The sequence below is a fragment of the Lampris incognitus genome, chromosome 5 (assembly GCF_029633865.1).
Source record: "Lampris incognitus isolate fLamInc1 chromosome 5, fLamInc1.hap2, whole genome shotgun sequence".
Lineage (NCBI taxonomy): Eukaryota > Metazoa > Chordata > Actinopteri > Lampriformes > Lampridae > Lampris > Lampris incognitus.
This window is the reverse complement of record NC_079215.1, coordinates 43,728,293-43,749,293: the sequence shown is the minus strand read 5'-3', so window position 1 is coordinate 43,749,293 and position 21,001 is coordinate 43,728,293. Positions and strand designations below refer to the sequence as shown.

The 21,001-nt window shown below is 45.3% G+C and overlaps 1 protein-coding gene across 1 annotated transcript in view; it reads right to left on the bottom strand.

Moving 5' to 3' along the window:
* Window positions 1-2,392: 2,392 nt before the first annotated feature.
* chrnb3a (cholinergic receptor nicotinic beta 3 subunit a) overlaps window positions 2,393-21,001 on the bottom strand; it is a 60,304-nt gene continuing 41,695 nt past the window's right edge. Inside the window, exon 8 of the mRNA XM_056279561.1 lies at window positions 2,393-2,527. Within this exon, the coding sequence (XP_056135536.1) occupies window positions 2,393-2,527 (135 nt within the window). The remainder of the gene's footprint in view (window positions 2,528-21,001) is intronic.

The window sequence follows — 21,001 nt, the reverse complement described above, 5'->3', positions numbered from 1 at the left end:
GTATAATAGTTATAGCTAGTTTCCTTCATTCACACCTTACATCAAGGTGATTTTATGCATGCTCAATAACCCAGGCAAGAAAACCAAAGTCACATGAACAGTATTACATTTTCTATGTGTTGAGTGAGCTTTGTTGTCATTTCAGATTATTTTGCATTGTAAGCCTGCTACTGAGTGTTGGCTGGGTTGTGTTGTTTTTCTGCCAACATGCCCATCATCAGCAGTTGTATCATCGTCATATTTCATTGTCAGTTTAGAAAGACTTTGTGCCTTGAGGATTTTGCTGAGACCTCTTATTTAAGGTCCGAGGACAAAATTCTTAATGTACATCTACTGAATGAAGGATGTTTACTACAAATGTGTTTTGTCCTCTTATGGTAGATATCTATTTCAGATTTTAAATGCAGCTGGAAGGAAAGCCATAACTAAAAAGTGGCTAAAACCAGAAATACTTACAGCTGATGGTTGGATTGACATTATTCATGATATCTTTAGGATGGAAAGAATTACTTCCTCTATGAGACTGCAACAGGACAAGCTTCTGAAAAGATGGGGAAGTTGGACTGGATACATAACACCTGTACAACCATTATTTGTTTAATGTGAATTTCTCTGTCTCTTTTTTTCCCCACTTCTTTCTTCTTTCCTAACTTTCTTTGTAAAGAGATTTGAGTATCATGGAAGTAAACCCCAACATTCTGGTTCTATTTATTTAGTTCAGTTTTCTATTTTTTTATGTATTTTATTTTCCATTTTTATACCTGTATTTCTATTTACTTTATTGGTTCTTATTTGCCTCTGTATTATCTAATTTAATTGAGTGTTATTGCCTTACAACTGTGGTTCACACAAGGCTCGGGTAGATGAGGCTTCCAAGTCCTATGCAAATAAGTATATTGTTTGTATGGACCTTGGTATAACTCAATAAAAATAGAATTAAAAAAAAATTTGTTCTGTGTATTCATGAAAGGATTATGCCACTAGACTGCAGGATGGTTCTTAACACATCGTGGTAGTATCATATGAAATAGTTATGTTGTCCAAAAAACAAATAATAGTTATATATATATATATATATATATATATATATATATATATATATATATATATATATATATATATATATAGTTTATAGTTTTATTTCATAGTTCTTGGCTCCAGGCAAAGCAAGGAGGGCCCCAAAGAAAATATATGTGTGTGTGTGTGTGTGTGTGTGTGTGTGTGTTAAGTGATAATGACATCTTACAAATAATTGTTTGGGTGAGCCGTTAAGTCTGAAATTATTCCTGTACATTATTCACATCTTCTCTTCATTTTCTCCACTTTCCCTTAGCCTGTTGATTTACAGCAATCATTATTTACATATAAGATTGTGTCCTGAGCCAAACGTCCAATCAAATAAAGCTTTTTTTTCTTACTATTTGTGTGTATGACATCATGCTTCCAAAGGCGTTTTATTCAGTATTTAATATCTGAATTTTTTTATTGTGGGAAAATGATTATGGGACATCTGACAGTACTGAGAAAGAGTCAGATGAAGATCTGCTTTTGTTGCTTCATGTTTGCTTTGTGTTTTCATGCTTCATTGTTTCTGTAAAGAGAAGTCTGAAGCGTAAAACAATTTCATAGGAACAATTTGGTTGTCTTTAAACACGAAAATAATGCTTTGCTGTCATCTAGTGGTGACATTGTAATATTACATCCAAAATGCATTCCAGAGCCACGACATTGCTGTAAAAATTAAATTAAGGCTTAGAGTTCCACCCATCCATCCATTATCCGAACCGCTTATCCTGCTCTCAGGGTCGCGGGGATGCTGGAGCTTATCCCAGCAGTCATTGGGCGGCAGGCGGGAAGACACCCTGGAGTTCATCTACTCTAAACTACTGGTGGTCGTCATGCAAACCATGACAGTATGACTTTGATGAATGAACATCAAACATGATGACGTCAGGTTATTCTGTGGATACCATTTTATTGTGATCATTACATTACGCAGATGCGCCTGGCTGGACATTGTGAAGAGTGTTTCATAATAAAAACTAATCTATGGACGAACATAATTCATACTGCTGGCTTGCTTAAAGTGAAGATGCATACCTTATGTATATTTCAAGAAGAGATAAACACAAAACAAATTGTTATGGCTATTTAAATTGTGTACTGAAATACAGAAAGCTACTTATTGCTTCCACGTGTATGTACCTTAAATGACACATGTTGAAATCAAAACATTGCATTTCTATGTTTTTACATGCAATGCATTTTGAAAAGTAGTTCGTATCTTGCAGCTAAATTTTGACTGAAATGTAAGATATGATTTGTGATATAGCATGTCCTGATCACATTTTACTAGAGAATGTACAGGTTATTTGTGTGTGTGTGTGTGTGCTCAGTTGGGTGTGCTGAGGTACATGTGCAGGGCGGGGGTGAAAATGAGGATAGTTCCCAATATTGATACAGTGAGGAAAGCCCACAGGAAGATTCTGTCCAAAACCTGAGCCACAAACTTCCAGTCTTGAACCACCTGGAGAAAGAGAGAGAGAGAGAGAGAGAGAGAGAGAGAGAGAGAGAGAGAGAGAGAGAGAGAGAGAGAGAGAGAGAGAGAGAGAGAGAGAGAGAGAGAGAGAGAGAGAGAGAGAGAGAGAGAGAGAGAGAGAGAGAGAGAGAGAGAGAGAGAGAGAGAGAGAGAGAGAGAGAGAGAGAGAGAGAGAGAGAGAGAGAGAGAGAATTTGAATTTTTAAGAAACTCTTTATTTTACATAAAACAAAAAAATCACAAAGACACCACATCCATTTCACAACATCAACATGAGCAACTCCTTTGCATTAAGCCGTCTAAAAGAGTATTTTTTTAACAGTTTTTCAAGTCACATACTCCCAAAGGGTCAAAAGAAATATTATGCAAAGACAGAATTAAATACCAGTTACCTCTCATTGACTGAGCAAATGGCTTTAGTGAAACAACACCACGAAATAAATTCATCCAAGTTGTTGATTAAGGTAAAGAAGCTGAAATCCACTCGGACTCTCGCCTTCACTCTTGCAATGAACAAAGGAAGTAAATCTTCCTCCGAAACCATTATTAATTAGACTTTTCCTGCTTCTATAAATCGAAAACTTAGCTTGCCCCACTACAAAATGTAACAGAGAGAGCGAGAGTGCGAGAGAGCATGGATTACACGAGCTCCTGAAATCTTGACAAATGTTTTGTTCTAAAATGAGTTAAACCTTTCAAAACCAACCAAATGTAAAAATTCCAAAAATCAAATTAGTAATTAATATTTCTAACGTCAATTTTATTAATCGGACTACAAACCAATTTTAAACCTTGTCAAGCTAGCTAGCTAGCTAACCAGTGCATTTACGGAACTACTATCCACAACACGACGCCAAACAGATTAGATCCAGGATTCAAGCGGCCAAAACGACAGCAACCTGCACTATAGGACTACAAAAACAAAACTAAAGGAGTAACAACTGCAAATTTGGAACCGGAAAACAAGCAAAACCACCACAGATTAAGGTAAGCATAGCTAACGCTAACCGCTAGCAACTTAGTGAACGTTCGCTCGTTCACTTTACAAAAGAAACACAAAAACGGGTAAGCAAACCTTTTTATTTTATTTTTTTTCCTCTGTTAGGAAGAAGAGAACCCTCATACATCATAACTAGCAGTGTACATTTTTTACGGCAAGAACAGACCTTTCAAGAACTGTTGAACTGTTGTAGCTAGCTAACAAAATAACATCAACATTAGCTACTACTGATATTAGCCATCCCTCAGAGCCCCTCCCTAAATATCCCTTAAATATTTCGCACAGCCCAGATATACAAGGCTTAACTATTTTTGACAGAGAGATAAAAATTACACAGCTAGCTGATGACACGGTATTATTACAAATGGCAAATACAGAGTGCATTACATGTAACTGGTGAATTTTCAGAAGCTTCAGGTCTTAAGCTCAATATAAACAAAAGTGAAAATGTATATTTGTATTAGACTGAAGACAAACTTATGTTTAATGTCCTTGTTAAACAATGTGTAAAATACCTTAGTATTCACATTTCAAAGGATATGGCTCTCAGACAGCAGCTACATTTTCTTCCTAAAATTAAGAAAACCAAGTCAATTCTTAATATGTGGCTTCAGAGAGATCTTTCCATTTTTGGAAGTGTTATTGACAAAATCTGGAGTCCAAGAATACAAGATGCTCTGATCCCGAGTTTGGCTCAACAGCTCACATAATAATACACATGGGCACCAATGATTTAAGATCTGAACAAGAATGAGTAGGAAACCTCATCAACACGCTGGCAAACAAAACAACCAATCTTTTCTCCAACTCTAGAATCACTGTCTCCACCCTTCTCCCTCACAAAGACTTCCACCCAACAACAATCCAGAGAGTGAATGCTGATATCTCCAGAGGCTGTACTCGTCTCCCTTATGTTCATCTGGCCTACCACTCTACAATCTCAACACAGGACCTGTATGACCACTACCATTTAAGCAAGAAAGCAGTGAGGAAGTTTGCAAAAACACTGAAAAACACAGCACTAGGGAGACAGCTCCCTACAACAGACAGACACCCTAGCCTCCAGCCATCCCCTCCCACAGGAATACACCAGTGTATAACCACCCAGACAGAGAGAGATGTCCACCTTTACATCAGCACCATGATCAACAGACGAACCAAGCCACAACGCCTCAATCCACCATTCATCAGGACCAACACATCACCCCCAGTACTCAGGACCTCAGCCAAAAAGAGCCCACAAGCCTGCCACATCCAGAGCAGGCTAAGACTCCCATCCACTAGGACCAGTCCACCACCCCTCCCAACCCCCTTTTGGACCAGACCTGCTGCCTCCAAGACCAGTCCACAACCCCTCCAGACCAGTCCACTGGCTCTCAGGAGCTGCCCATCACCACTGCCACCCCTGTTACCCCAGACCGCTACCCTCCATACAAAACACGCCACCACCACCCTCCAACCTACCACCCCTCCTCCACCTGGCCAGACCACCATCTCCAGCTACCAACTCAGCCCATCACAACTCAGCCCAACAACGAGCCCCCCAAACTGGAGCACAGCTATGCAGAGGCGCTGAAAGGACAAGAGTCACTTCACATCGGTGAGATCAAACAGCTGCTCCAGTACATCTGCTCTAAATTCATTTAGACTATCACGAGAAAAAAAAAGATTGTTTACTGTATCTGTTGACAATGTATTATATGTACATTCTGCTAGGTTTCTCTCATTATGAAGATTTAATTGTTAATATTTGTTACTATGGCCCCCCATTCCATTAGTACTTGGAATATTCAGGGCCTGAGCTCATCAGTTTTTGGCCTGAAATGTACAAATAGAGAGTTTCAGGACAACATTAAAGGTATTGATATACAGATATTACTGATATTAACTAGAAACATAGCATAAAGAAGTCAAAATCATCCACTGTCCCCTAGACTATAAAGAAATAGTAGTAGCTTGACAAAAATTCAGCACTGTACAGCAGGGAAGAAATTCAGAAGGTTTGGTAATGTGGTATAAATCAAAATTGGACAGATATCAGCGTCATGAAAACAGACAAATATCATATCTGGCTAAAAATTAGGAAAGAAATCTTCAACTCGCAAAAAGATCTCTCCCTCTGTGCAATATATACCCCCCCCCCCATTATGAATCTCCTTATTACATTGAAGACACATTTACATTACTAGAGACAGAAATGAGCCATTTCCAGGCCAAGGGAAATGTTCGTGTTTGTGGACACCTAAACACATGGACAGGCACCCAAAATGACTTTGTAAGTACTGATGGCAATAACTACATTTGACTTCATAAGACTAATAACTTTGTTTACCCCCACAGAAGGAACTGCGATCCAGTTATAAACAGACATGGACGAGAACTGTTGCTACTCTGTCGCAGTCTGGGTTTGTATATTGTCAATGGTAGGATAAGAGGAGACATCTTTGGAAGACACACATTTTGCTCACTTCTTGGGAATAGCACAATAGATTACGTAATAACCGATATAGGCCCTTTGTCAATTAGAGCATTCACTGTCAAACCACCAACTCCTCTTTCTGATCACAACCAAATCACTGTGTTCATCAAAACGACAGAAATTAACACCATCAAGTTACTGCCAAGTAAGCTATTCCACATAAAGAAATCATACAGATGGGCTGAAAACAGTACAGAGGAATCCAAGAAAGCCATTGACAATCATGAAATCCAAAATCTCCTAGATACTTTTCTAGATACCCCTTATGTCCTCAGTAAAGAGGGTGTCAATCAGGCCGTGGAAACAGTTGACAACATATTTTAAAAAACAGCAGAAAAAGCAAGATTAAAAAGATAAAGATCAAAACCAACACTTAAGAAAGAAGACACTTGGTTTGATGCAGAATGTCAATCAATAAGGAAATAACTTCGCAAATTATCCAATCAGAAACACAGATCCAAATAATACATCAATTCAACTTCTATCGTGAGACACTAAGACAATATAAATGGACAGAACTAAGAAAAGCTCAGTACACCTATGAGCAACTGACATTGATTGAGGAGTCAGGAAACACCAACAAGTTTTGGGACGACTGGAATCACTTCAACAAAAAACAAAAACAACAAATAATCAAGAATTTGTGATCCAAGACGGAGCTAAAACGACAAACTATTTACAAACTCTTTTTAAGAAGGTTCAATCAGATCAAAACAGGGACCAAGAAAACATAGTAAGCAAACTAGAAAAATTAGAACTTTCCATCAAGGACTATTAAAATCCACTTGACTTCTCCATCACAGAGCAGGCGCTTTTAGTCCAAACTGATAAGTTGAAGCCCAGAAAAGCATATGGGCCTGATGACATTTTAAAGGAAATGCTAAAATCTATGAATGAAAAGTTCCAATCTGTTACACTTAAATTATTCAATCTAGTTCTGAGTGCGGGATAGTTCCCCAGTATCTGGAGTCATGGATTAATTCCACCAATTTACAAAAGTGGAGATACATTTGACAGCAACAACTACTGAGGCATCTGTGTGAACAGTAACCTGGGGAAGGTATTCTGCAGTATTAACTCATGACTCATAAACTTCCTTGTGAAACACAATGTCTTGAGTAAAAGTCATATTGGATTCTTACCAAATTGGCGCACTACTGATTATATTTACAGCCTACACACCCTAATTGAAAAACATACTCAAAATCAAAATAAATTATTCACTTCTTTTGTTGACTTCAAAAAAGCATTTGATTCCATTAGGCATTATGGATTATTCTACAAATTAATTGAAAGTGGTGTAGGGGGTAAAACATATGACATTGTACAATCACTGTACTCAGGAGCTAAGTGTGGCATTAAAATTGGATCGAAAAGAACCCAATATATCGCTCAGGAATGAGATAGGGTTGCTCTTTAAGTCCAACCCTATTTAACATACATTAATGAGTTGGCGACCATACTGGAAAAGTCATTGGCACCTGGATTCACTCTAAACGACAGTGAGGTCAAATTCTTACTCTGTGCAGATGACCTAGTCCTTCTTTCACCAACGGAGGAAGGACTCCAGGTTCAATTAGACCTTCTTCAAAAGTTTTGCCAGGCCTGGGCCCTGGCAGTTAACATGAACAAAACTAAAATATTAATCTTTCAAAAAAGATCCAGATATCAGGGAAGACAGCACATAGATTAGGACCAAAAAACATTGAACATACACTAGATTACACCTACCTAGGTCTTAGAATCAGTTGTAAAGGGACATTCAACATGGCAGTAAATGAACTAAGAGACAAGGCATGCAGGGCTTTACTTGCCATAAAAAGACAAATTCCTTTCGAGATTCCAGTCCGAATTTGGCTAAAAATATTTGCATCAGTGATAGAACCAATTGCCCTTTATGGCTGTGAAGTGTGGGGCCCACTTGCAAGTCAGGATCTAGATAAATGGGAAAAAACATCCAATTGAGACCCTGCATGTTGAGTTTTGCAAAAACATCATAAAAGTCCATTGGCACACTAAAAACAATGCATGCAGGGCAGAATTAGGCCAATATCCTCTTCTGATTAAAATTAGAAAAAGAACAATCAAATTCTGGAAACACCTAAAATTCAGTGACCCGCACTCTTTCCATTATAAAGCCTTGCAATACCAATAGTTGAGCTAAGATAAGAACTCTCCTACCAACGTGGTCTTCAGCCATCCTGTTCCGGTAACATATATTAACCTTAAAGGCACAAGACCAGGTCCAGACTACACAACATATTCGACTCAAACAAATTTCCTCAAACCTAAAAGACAATTATTACAAATATTGACAATCCAAAACAAAATCACCAAGCAAGATGCAATGCTATTTGGCCCTAGACAGAAAATATAAATTAGCAGATTACCTAACTAAACTAAAAGCAACAAATTTGAGAAATATACTGACGAAATAGACTCAGTAAGCACCACTTAGCAATAGAAACTGGCACACAAAAAAAAACACTTGGCTACCAAGAGACAAACGTCTGTGTCAGCAGTGCAAAGACAATGTAGTTGAGACAGAGCTGCACTTTTTAACAGAGTGCAAAACATTCCCAATCAATCTGTGATTGCTTCTTCCCAAAATCTGAAGAAAAACACCCCAAATTCGATGCTCTACCAAACCACAGTAAACTACCCTACTTGTTGGGTGAAGACAAAAAGAGCTGTACAATAGCTGCACAATAAGTTCTCACTTGCTACCATCTGAGGGACACGGAATGTTACACATATTCACACACATATTTCCTAATTTTTACACAAAGAAGCCCAAGACCACACACACACACACACACACACACACACACACACACACACACACACACACACACACACACACACACACACACACATACACACAAACCAACAGAGACTCATAAATGCACATGCACGCATAGATAGTCACCCTAACTATCCTACTGCCTGTCATGCCAATAAAGCACATTTGAATTTGAGAGCGAGAGAGAGACAGACAGGAGACAAGAGCGAGAGAGAGATGCGTAGGGAGAGAGAGAGAGAAGGCAAGAGAGAGAGAGAGACAGGAGACAGAGAGAGGGAGAGAGACAGTGTGTCAGAATGCCATAGCCTAAGGGTCAGTGAGTGACCAAGACACTGTCAATTCAATTACTGTTCCAACTACTGTCAATTACTGTTCAAATACATTTCTACCAGTTCCACCTATTCCTTTTTCCATTCATTTTTTTAATACTCTGTTAACCTATTTCACTGTCACCTGCTTTGGCAACATTGCAATGGATGCAGTCATGCCAGCAAATCCTTATTGAATTGAACTGAATTGAATTGAGAGAGAGACAGGAGACAGAGAGAGATAGATAGATAGAGCAGAGACAGAGACAGGAAACAGAGAGAGAGAGAGAGAGTGACAGGAGACAGAGTGAGCGAGGGAGGGAGGGTGGGGACAAGGGAACAGAGAGAGAAGAATAGAAACAGGGAGACAGTATGAGAGAGGAGGGATGCACAGATGGTGCTGCGTTTGCGCCTTAAGTGTTTTGGTTCTACATTGGAAAGCAAAGACATCCCACTACAAAAATTACTGCCAATATTAGATGTACCTTGTGGAGTTAGAAAACAACGAGACAGGAGACGTGAGAGTAGACGTAGTCGAGGTAGTTTACTAGCTCCAACTTAGCATGTCATACATTCAACAACGACACTGAACTGAACTCTCAACCGGAAGCGGAAGTGCATTATCTGACCCCTCGCCTCTTCCCTTAAAGGTACACCGGTGAATGTCTCTCGTTATATAGATGTGGGTCACCACACAGGCCCCCCCAGTATTCACCTACACAAAACAATGCAAAACAGCAAAAGTGCAAGTCATGAACATAAAAATAACAACAGAACAGTCAATGACATAGTGCAAAGTCACGGGGAAAACAGGTGATGGGTCGGGGGGTGGACCCTGCGGCCATAACGGCTGCGCTTCACAGGAGGGGAAACAGATGGGGCCGAAGCAGGAACAGAGGCAGGTGCCGGGGCCGACCTAGGAGGACGCCCCCGCCGCGGGGGTAGGGCCAATTGCACTGGCTCCCCAATGTCCAAGTGAGCGGGCTTGAGACGGTCTATAGCAACCCGCTCCGGCCTGCCCTCCATGTCCACCACAAAGTTCTTATCCCCCGCCTCCAGGACGCGGAAGGGCCCGTCGTATGGGGGCTGCAGCGGGGACCGATGGATGTCGTGCCTAATGAAGACGTACCTCGCCGATGGCAGATCCTTGGGGACGTAGGACCGGGGGAGGCAGTGTTGAGACATCGGAACGGGAACGAAGGCACCGGCAGCGCTCCGGGACGCACTGAGGTGAGACGCGGCCGACCAGGGAGCCGTAGCATCCGGAAGAAACTCCACCGGAACCCGCAGGGGCTGGCCATACACCAGCTCAGCGGAGGAGGTCTGGAGGTCTTCCTTCGGGGCCGAACGCAGGCCAAGCATGACCCACGGGAGCCGGTCCATCCAGTCGCAGCCAGTGAGGCTTGCCCGCAGAGCGGCTTTCATGTCCCGATGGAACCGCTCACAAAGTCCGTTGCTCTGCGGGTTGTACGCCGTAGTGCGGTGGATCTTCACCCCCAGGTGCTCAGCGACCGCCGTCCAGAGCTCCGAGGTAAACTGGGAGCCCCGGTCGCTCGTGATGTCACCAGGCGTGCCGAAACGGGCCACCCAGCAGCCGATGAACGCCCGTGCTACCTCTGCTGCCGTCGTGGAGGACAAGGGAATAGCCTCTGGCCACCTGGTGGCCCTGTCCACAATAGTGAGGAGGAACATATAACCACGGGAGGGGGGCAGGGGACCCACCAGGTCAACATTGACGTGGTCAAACCGCCTCTCTGGACCCACAAACGGCGCCAAAGGGGCCTTGGTATGGCGGTGCACCTTGGCGCGTTGGCACGCCACACACGAGCCGGCCCAGGCTAACATCCTTACGGAGCCCAGGCCAAACGAACTTGACGCTCACCAGCTTGGTCGAGGCCTTCACTCCCGGGTGGGAAAGGCCGTGGACGGTGTCGAAAACTCGGCGCCGCCAGGAAGTAGGCACCAGGGGGCGCGGTTGACCGGTGGAGATGTCACAGAGGAGGGTGGTGTTGGCCGCGTCGAACGTCACGTCCTCCAGCCGTAGCGCCGTAGGGGTCGACCGGTAGTCTTGAACGGTCGCGTCCTTGGCTTGGTCCGCTGCCATAGCGGCGTAGTCGAGTCCCAAGTGAACGGCGTTAACAACCGCCCGTGAAAGGCAGTCGGCGACGAAGTTATCCTTGCCCAACACGTGTTGTATGTCCGTGGTAAACTCGGAAACCGCCGCGAGATGGCGCTGCTGACGCCCAGACCACGGTTCTGAGGTTTTGGCCATACAGAACGTCAGCGGTTTGTGGTCCACGAAAGCGGTGAACTGTCGGCCCTCCAATAGGAACCTAAAGTGTCTGGTTGCGAGGAAGAGACCCAGTAGTTCCCTATCAAAGGTGCCGTATTTGCGCTCGCTCTCACGGAGTTGTTTACTGAAGAACGCCAACGGCTGCCAGCCCCCCCCCCACCCACTGCTCACACACGGCCCCCACGGCGTAGTCGGAGGCATCCGTTGTAAGGGCTATGGGGGCGGCAGGCGACGGGTGAGCTAGCAGCGCAGCGTTGGCCAGCGCGGTCTTGGCGGCCACAAAAGCCTCGTCCATCCCCGAAGACCAGTCCAGCTCGTCCTTAGACTTCTTACCCCGCAGGGCCTCATACAGGGGACGCATGATGTGGGCGGCACGGGGCAGGAAATGGTTATAAAAGTTCACCATGCCCAGGAATTCCTGCAGCGACTGTACAGTGCGGGGGCGGGGGAACATGGTGACAGCCTCAACCCTGGCAGGGAGGGGAACGGCCCCCTGTGGAGTGATGTGGTGCCCGAGGAAGGTGATGGACGACTCCCCGAACTGACACTTAGCTGGGTTGATGATGAGGCCGTGTTCGCTGAGCCTGTCGAACAGCTGTCTGAGGTGCGTCATGTGTTCCTCCGCCGACGCGCTGGCCACGAGGATGTCGTCTAAATACACAAACAAAAATGGCATGTCACGGAGCACAGAATCCATAAGGCGCTGAAACATCTGCGCCGCCCCTTTAAGGCCGAAAGGCATACGTAAGAACTCAAAGAGCCCAAAGGGTGTGATGACAGCCGTTTTTGGGACATCCAGTGGGTGGACCGGCACTTGGTGATACCCCCGCACTAAGTCGATTTTGGAATAGATGGCAGCGCCCGCCAGGTGGGTAGAGAAATCTTGTATGTGCGGTATGGGGTACTGGTCGGGGGTCGTGGCATTGTTTAGGCGACGGTAGTCCCCGCACAGGCGCCAAACCCCGTCGGCCTTAGTAACCATGCGAAGAGGGGAAGCCCACGGGCTGTCAGAACGGCGGACAATGCCGAGGCGCTCCATAGTCAAAAACTCCTCCCTGGCTATTGCGAGCTTGGCCGAGTCGAGGCGTTGGGCCCGGGCGTAAACTGGGGGGCCCACTGTGGTGATATGATGTTCCACGCCGTGCTTGGCCACCGCCGAGGAGAAGGTGGGTGTGGTGAGCTTGGGGAAATTTGCGAGCAGGCGTTGGTATGGATCCCCGGTGGAGAGTGTGTTAGCGAGGCACAGCGCTCCAGCCCCCCCAAGCGTGCAGGGGTATGACGCAAAAGAGACAGCATCAATAACGCGACAGTTTTTAACATCCACCAGCAGGTTGAAAGCACAGAGGAAATCCACACCTAGGAGCGGGGTGGATACAGCAGCCATCACAAAGTCCCAGCCGAAACGTCGGCCGCCAAAACACACGTCCACATGTCTGATACCGTACGTCCGAATGGACGTGCCGTTGGCGGCGTCCATCTGGGGGCCGTGACTGTCGGTCATCGTGTCCACAGCTTGTGCTGGTAGTATGCTGCGTTGAGCGCCAGAGTCAACCAGCAGCCGCCTGCCCGACAAGGAGTCTCTGATGAACAGCTTGCAGTCACGGCCGGCGCCCATAGCCGTTAACGAGCGCCGGCCTTGACGTTTCCCTGAACCCTGTAACTGCAGGGTTTGCGACACTGTTTTGCTTTTGCCCCAAACCTGGCATGGTAATAACAGAGCCCGTCGTCAGGTTGGCGGCGGGCTGTCACCGCAGCCGCGGTGTCCATATAGTCGTACACAGGTGGTGGTGGGGCGGTCTGGTGGGGTTGCAGGGCATGCACAAACTGTTGCCAGTTGGCCAGGAAAACCCTGTCTGCTTCAGCAGCCAGAGAACGGTAGTCCTTGGAGGCGGCGAGAGGAGAACTGGCCAGTGCTGTGCGTACAGGCGCGGGGAGCTGCCTCAGAAAAATGTGTGTGAAAAGAAAGCCCGGATCAGCCGAGCCCAGCACAGACAGCATTTTTTCCATTAACTCAGACGGTTTGCCGTCGCCGAGGCCATTCAGGGACAGTAAACGGTCTGCCTTCTCCAGCTCCGACAGTTCAAATAGTTTCAGGAGGAATGTCTTTATAGCATCGTACTTGCCAGCAGCTGGCGGAGCTTCCAACAGTGTCATTGCTCGCACCGTTGTCGATGCGTCTAACGCCGCCACTACGTGGAAGTACTGCGTTGCATCCTGCGTTATCCCTCTCAGCTGGAACTGGGCTTCCACATGTTGAAACCACGGCCGTGGATTATGCTGCCAAAAGTCGGGTAGCTTCACAGTAGCGGCGTAAATGCTAGCGTTAGCAATAGCCATGTTGTTAGCACCGGCGTCGGGAGCGGGTACCGCGGCAGCATTATTCCCGGCGTCTTCGTTGTCAGACATACTCGTATTAGTAGTTCGATCACGTCGGGGTCACCAATGTGGAGTTAGAAAACAACGAGACAGGAGACGTGAGAGTAGACGTAGTCGAGGTAGTTTACTAGCTCCAACTTAGCATGTCATACATTCGACAACGACACTGAACTCTCAACCGGAAGCGGAAGTGCATTATCTGACCCCTCGCCTCTTCCCTTAAAGGTACACCGTCCTCTTAGGTGACTGTCTCTCGTTATATAGATGTGGGTCACCACAACCTGTATAATAAAGCGCATAATTGTATTATAATTTAGTTGTATCTGTATAACAAGGGCTGGACAATATCAGCTAAAATTGAAAATTGAAAATTTTAAAACTTTTGACGACATATACACTACCGTTCAAAAGTTTGGGATCACCCAAACAATTTTGTGTTTTCCATGAAAAGTCACACTTATTCACCACCATATGTTGTGAAATGAATAGAAAATAGAGTCAAGACATTGACAAGGTTAGAAATAATGATTTGTATTTGAAATAAGATTTTTTTTACATCAAACTTTGCTTTCGTCAAAGAATCCTCCATTTGCAGCAATTACAGCATTGCAGACCTTTGGCATTCTAGCTGTTAATTTGTTGAGGTAATCTGGAGAAATTGCACCCCACGCTTCCAGAAGCAGCTCCCACAAGTTGGATTGGTTGGATGGGCACTTCTTTGAGCAGATTGAGTTTCTGGAGCATCACATTTGTGGGGTCAATTAAACGCTCAAAATGGCCAGAAAAAGAGAACTTTCATCTGAAACTCGACAGTCTATTCTTGTTCTTAGAAATGAAGGCTATTCCATGCGAGAAATTGCTAAGAAATTGAAGATTTCCTACACCGGTGTGTACTACTCCCTTCAGAGGACAGCACAAACAGGCTCTAACCAGAGTAGAAAAAGAAGTGGGAGGCCGCGTTGCACAACTGAGCAAGAAGATAAGTACATTAGAGTCTCTAGTTTGAGAAACAGACGCCTCACAGGTCCCCAACTGGCATCTTCATTAAATAGTACCTGTTAGAGCCTGTTTGTGCTGTCCTCTGAAGGGAGTAGTACACACCGGTGTAGGAAATCTTCAATTTCTTAGCAATTTCTTGCATGGAATAGCCTTCATTTCTAAGAACAAGAATAGACTGTCGAGTTTCAGATGAAAGTTCTCTTTTTCTGGCCATTTTGAGCGTTTAATTGACCCCACAAATGTGATGCTCCAGAAACTCAATCTGCTCAAAGAAGTGCCCATCCAACCAATCCAACTTGTGGGAGCTGCTTCTGGAAGCGTGGGGTGCAATTTCTCCAGATTACCTCAACAAATTAACAGCTAGAATGCCAAAGGTCTGCAATGCTGTAATTGCTGCAAATGGAGGATTCTTTGACGAAAGCAAAGTTTGATGTAAAAAAAATCTTATTTCAAATAAAAATCATTATTTCTAACCTTGTCAATGTCTTGACTCTATTTTCTATTCATTTCACAACATATGGTGGTGAATAAGTGTGACTTTTCATGGAAAACACGAAATTGTTTGGGTGATCCCAAACTTTTGAACGGTAGTGTACATATACACTCACTGGCCACTTTATTAGGTACACCTTGCTAGTACCGGGTTGGACCCCCTTTTAGCTTCAGAACTGCCTTAATCCTTCGTGGCATAGATTCAACAAGGTACTGGAAACATTCCTCAGAGAGTTTGGTCCATATTGACATGATAGCATCACGCAGTTGCTGCAGATTTGTCGGCTGCACATCCATGATGCGAATCTCCCAGTCCACCACATCCCAAAGGTGCTCTATTGGATTGAGATCTGGTGACTGTGGAGGCCATTTGAGTACAGTGAACTCATTGTCATGTTCAATAAACCAGTCTGAGATGATTCGAGCTTTATGACATGGCGCGTTATCCTGCTGGAAGTAGCCATCAGAAGATGGGAACACTGTGGTCATAAAGGGATGGACATGGTCAGCAACAATACTCAGGTAGGCTGTGGCGTTGACACGATGCTCAATTGGTACTAAGGGGCCCAAAGTGTGCCAAGAAAATATTCCCCACACCATTACACCACCACCACCAGCCTGAACCGTTGATACAAGGCAGGATGGATCCATGCTTTCATGTTGTTGACGCCAAATTCTGACCCTACCATCCGAATGTCGCAGCAGAAATCGAGACTCATCAGACCAGGCAACGTTTTTCCAATCTTCTATTGTCCAATTTTGGTGAGCCTGTGCGAATTGTAGCCTCAGTTTCCTGTTCTTAGCTGACAGGAGTGGCACCCGGTGTGGTCTTCTGCTGCTGTAGCCCATCTGCCTCAAGGTTCGACGTGTTGTGCTTTCAGAGATGCTCTTCTGCATACCTCGGTTGTAATGAGTGGTTATTTGAGTTACTGTTGCCTTTCTATCAGCTCGAACCAGTCTGGCCATTCTCCTCTGACCTCTGGCATCAACAAGGCATTTTCGCCCACAGAACTGCCGCTCACTGGATATTTTCTCTTTTTCGGACCATTCTCTGTAAACCCTAGAGATGGTTGTGCGTGAAAATCCCAGTAGATCAGCAGTTTCTGAAATACTCAGACCAGCCCGTCTGGCACCAACAACCATGCCACGTTCAAAGTCACTTAAATCACCTTTGTTCCCCATTCTGATGCTCGGTTTGAACTGCAGCAGATCGTCTTGACCATGTCTACATGCCTAAATGCATTGAGTTGCTGCCATGTGATTGGCTGATTAGAAATTTGCGTTAACGAGCAGTTGGACGGGTGTGCCTAATAAAGCGGCCAGTGAGTGTACATCTCCGTTTTCTCTGTGAACTGGCATAACAGATTTTTTTTTTATTGTTATTATTTTATTTTTTTGCAGTCAGGATATTTTAGACTAAACGGCCTTTAATAAATGCAATGAGATATGCAAACTCGAAAGTAAACACATTGTTGTGATCCATATTGGGAAAATGGCATGAAAATGTCAACAAACCAACATTTTGTGACAGAAGTTTTTAACTTGACTGTTGTAGCGGACTCGATGGACACAATTTCCTATAATCGGTTCTGGTCGTTTTAAGAAAGTGTTTCCGGGTTAACAGGGTGAGCTTACGCCGATGATTGGTTGGGCGGCGCCATGTTGCTCGGGCTGTTGGTTTTTGACAGAAATAAAAGACACATGCGTTCGTGTGTAGTCAATGAGAGAAATTGTCCGTCTCTTCTTTGTTGTAATTTCCACACTGGTGACCCCGACGTGATTTCCCGCAATGCGAACTGCGCTCCTGTCTGGGCTAACCAAGCCGAGGCGGATGACTCCCAGAACTCCGGCAGCTTGAGAGAAACCGCAATAGTTGTCATGTTCATAAAGAGTCGTCTCTGGAAACGTCCAGCAGACAAACTGAGCTGGCACCTGTGTGGAATGTCAGCGCTCTAAAGTGCACTGCCACACCAGAGCCACCCTAGCACAGTTCCCGTTCGACCACGTAAGTGTGGACCTAGTGGGCCCCCTCCCACGGTTTTACTTACCTCACCATGGTGGACAGGACCACTCGATGGCCAGAAGCCGTCCCACTGTCACCGACGACGTCCACCGACATAGCCCGGGCGTTCATCGGGACCTGGGTCGCCCGGTTCGGCACCCCATCTGACCTCTCCTCAGACCGGGGCTCACAGTTTGCGTCTGAGCTCTGGAACGCAGTCGCAGAGAGCATAGGGGTGAAGCTCCACCGCACCACCCGCAGGCCAATGGGTTGTGCGAGCGGTTTCATCGCTCTATGAGGGCTGCTCTGCGGGCCAGCCTCGAGGATAGCGGCTGGGTCGATGGACTCCCGTCCCGTGGCCTCAGGACCGCCCCTAAGGAGAACCTCCGGTCCTCGTCCGCTTAACTGGTTTACGGATAGCCACTGCGGGTTCCAGGGGATTTCGTCCCCAACACCACGGTCCTCTGGTCTGCAGCCCATCAACAGACCACGCTCCTAGATAACGCCAGAGCTTTCGCACCGGTCCCCACTTCGCAACACAGCTTCCCAGAGTCTCACATCCTCGCAAGTCTGCAGTCGGCAGAATATTTTCATCCGCCACGACGCTCACCGTTGACCCCTGCAGCCTCCCTACGACGGGCCATACGCGGAATGGCCAAAGCCAGAGCGCATTTCATTGGGTCGCCTCAAACCAGCTCACCTGGACTTGGACCGACCTGTTGGTCTTGCCCAGCCCCCACGGCGAGGGCGCTCCCCTACCCTGCCCCCACCTCTCAACAAGGCTCCTAAGGTTCCTCCGCCCGGACCCCCACCCCGCCGCAGGGTCTCTCAGACCCCTCCTGTGGGCACCCAGCCTCCACACCTGTTCGGCGAAACCGTTGCGGCCGGGCCATCCGCCCCCCTGCACGTTGAGTTATGGTGAATTCTCGGGGGATTTATGTAGCGGACTCTATGGACATAATTCACCATAATCGGTTCTGGTCGCTTTAAAAGTGTTTCCGGGTTAACAGGGTGAGCTACGACGATGATTGGTTGGGGCAGCGCCATGTTGCTCAATCTGTTGGTTTTGGATAGAGAAATAAAAGACATGCGTTCGTGTAGTCAATGAGATAAATTGTCCGTCTCTTCTTTCATGCAACTTCCACACTATACACTTATGGGAGTGCTTCCTGAGCAAATAAATTACGACTCGGTTAATCATATCTGGGGTCGTGATACAAGGCAGTCTTCTGTTTGTCTCTGAAACAATGCAGATATGATGATAACATCATTGGTACGCAATCTTGGAATGTGCAAACTTGGGGTCGCAGGTGTTGCATCTTCCTTAGAGTATTGCCCAACTTATACTGCTAGGTTTACAAAATAAATCAGTCGGGAGACAGATTCGAAATTCGCCGTCATGACCGCCGGTAGTTTTATTCACGACCACTGTCACACGACACTCCTTAGGTCACCCGTAAAATCAATACCCTGGTCCGCCTATAGGTGGTAGCAACGGACCAGGTATAATCACAATATATAACAGCAGGACTCCTGCAGCTGGACTGCTCCTCAGGAATATATCAAAGAAATGCATCACTGAACCCTGGTGCCTACTTCTATTATGAGGTGCATGAGGTTGTAACTTGACTTGCAAACCTTTGAGACAAACCCACAAATGTGTCTTCCAATCTGTATATTAAATAAAATAATTAAATAAATAAATGTGTGTGATGCTCCGGTTGGCGTGGCCGTCTATTCCGTTGCCTACCAACACGGGGATCGTCGGATCGAATCCCCGTGTTACCTCAGGCTTTGTCGGGTGTCATACGGACACAATTGGCTGTGTCTGCGGGTGGGAAGCCGGATGTGGGTATGTGTCCTGGTCGCTGCACTAGCGCCTCCTCTGGTCGGTCGGGGTGCCTGTTCGGGGAAGAGGGGGAACTGGGGGGAATAGCGTGATCCTCCCACGCGTGCTACGTCCCCCTGGCGAAACTTCTCACTGTCAGCTGAAAAGAAGCGGCTGGCGACTCCACGTGTATTGGAGGAGACATGTGGTAGTCTGCAGCCCTCCCGGGATCGGCAGAGGGGGTGGAGCAGCGACTGGGACAACTCAAAAGAGAGGGGTAATTGGCCAGGTACAATTGGGGAGAAAAAGGGGGGGGGGTGTAAAAATAAATAAAAAATAAATAAATAAAGGTGCGTGATGCAACTTGCATGCTTGTGATGTTTTTGTCAGTATAAAACAGATGTCTGTGAATGTGACAAATACATTTTGTAAAAGGAATAAAATTGATATTATGAGCTTTATTCATTACTTCCCTCCGGGAAATATTGATTCGATATTTCTGAAACCCAAGATTTCCTTTTGGAAATATTTGGTTATATTGGTAAATAATTAGGTTCCGCAAAATGTGTCTAAAAATGTTTACCATTAAATCAGGTATCAGGAACAAATTACTGTCATTTCAATTGTATACTTGCGTACACAAAAGAAAGTAAATGTCATTGCTCCCAGTCCACAGCAGTGTAACACAAAAGATAAAAACACACATCCAAAAATTCCTAAAACGACACCACCAAAAACATACAAAAACAGAGAGGGGGGAAAAAACAAAAAAACCCCAACAAAAACAGTTAACAACACAGTCCATTCAGTGCAACACGGTCCAAAAACTCCGCTGTCCGAGAGAACGAACGCCAGCATGACTGTCGGAACTGCCGGTCTGCATGGGCTAGCAGTTAGCTTAGCCTGCTCCGCCTCTGCGTCCTGTCAGAACGCCCTCGGTGTTTCCTCTTTGGGCACAGCTTCGGGCAGGGCCGTGGTTCCTGGGCCCACAGGGCACAGCAGACCAAGCTCTCTCAGCCGATCCAGCACCAGCTCTCCCAGGCATTAAAAAAAATCGACGATGAAAATAAAAACTTCACACGATGACACAAACTTTGATGCAGGTGTAGACGTGGACAAAGACGCTGCATAGTGGGTACTGGGTGAGGACGCCGCAAACGTGAGTTCGCGCCGCCATGTTCACGAAACGTGCTTTATTATGAAGGCTCACTCCCACAAGAAGGTGTGATCTTGGTCTGGGCAGTGTAACAATGATCTACAAACACCAAACTTTCAAGTTACATCCATGGGGTGAATACTGCCAAAATGGCCACAGATTTTTATTTTTTATTTTTCAGTAAGCTACAAAAGGAAATAGCACATGCAGCTTATTCGCGGGTTTGCAAAATGTGTTTGCACATTTACAGGTAGTTACAACTACGAAATAAATCTCAAGTTTTCAGGTTGTTGCACACTACACGGTGCACACACAGATTTGGCTCTTCAGCTTTACCCATTGGAGTACACTCTGTATTTGTGTTGCAGGTTTGTAGGCCACACAACCTCACTCATCTTTTAATGCAAACACAACATGTAGGTGATTTTCTGCAGGAGGATGCTGTTAAAATGCCTGCAAAACCACGGCAAGATCACAGTTGAGAGCAGACAGGTTTGCTGAAAAATGGTTACCATTAATAGACAATGCCAGAACTTTAGTCACCTCTTTTTTTAAATTTTTTTTTCATTGTATTTATTTGTAATTGTATCTTTAGTCCTATTGCACTTGTTTCTTGCTTTTTCTTTTTTCTCAGGTGTGCTGTACTATGCAATTTATTGTTAAAACAAGTGTAATTGTATACATATCTCCTTCAAGTTGTAAGTTCTTTGTGTTGTGTTGAATAAAA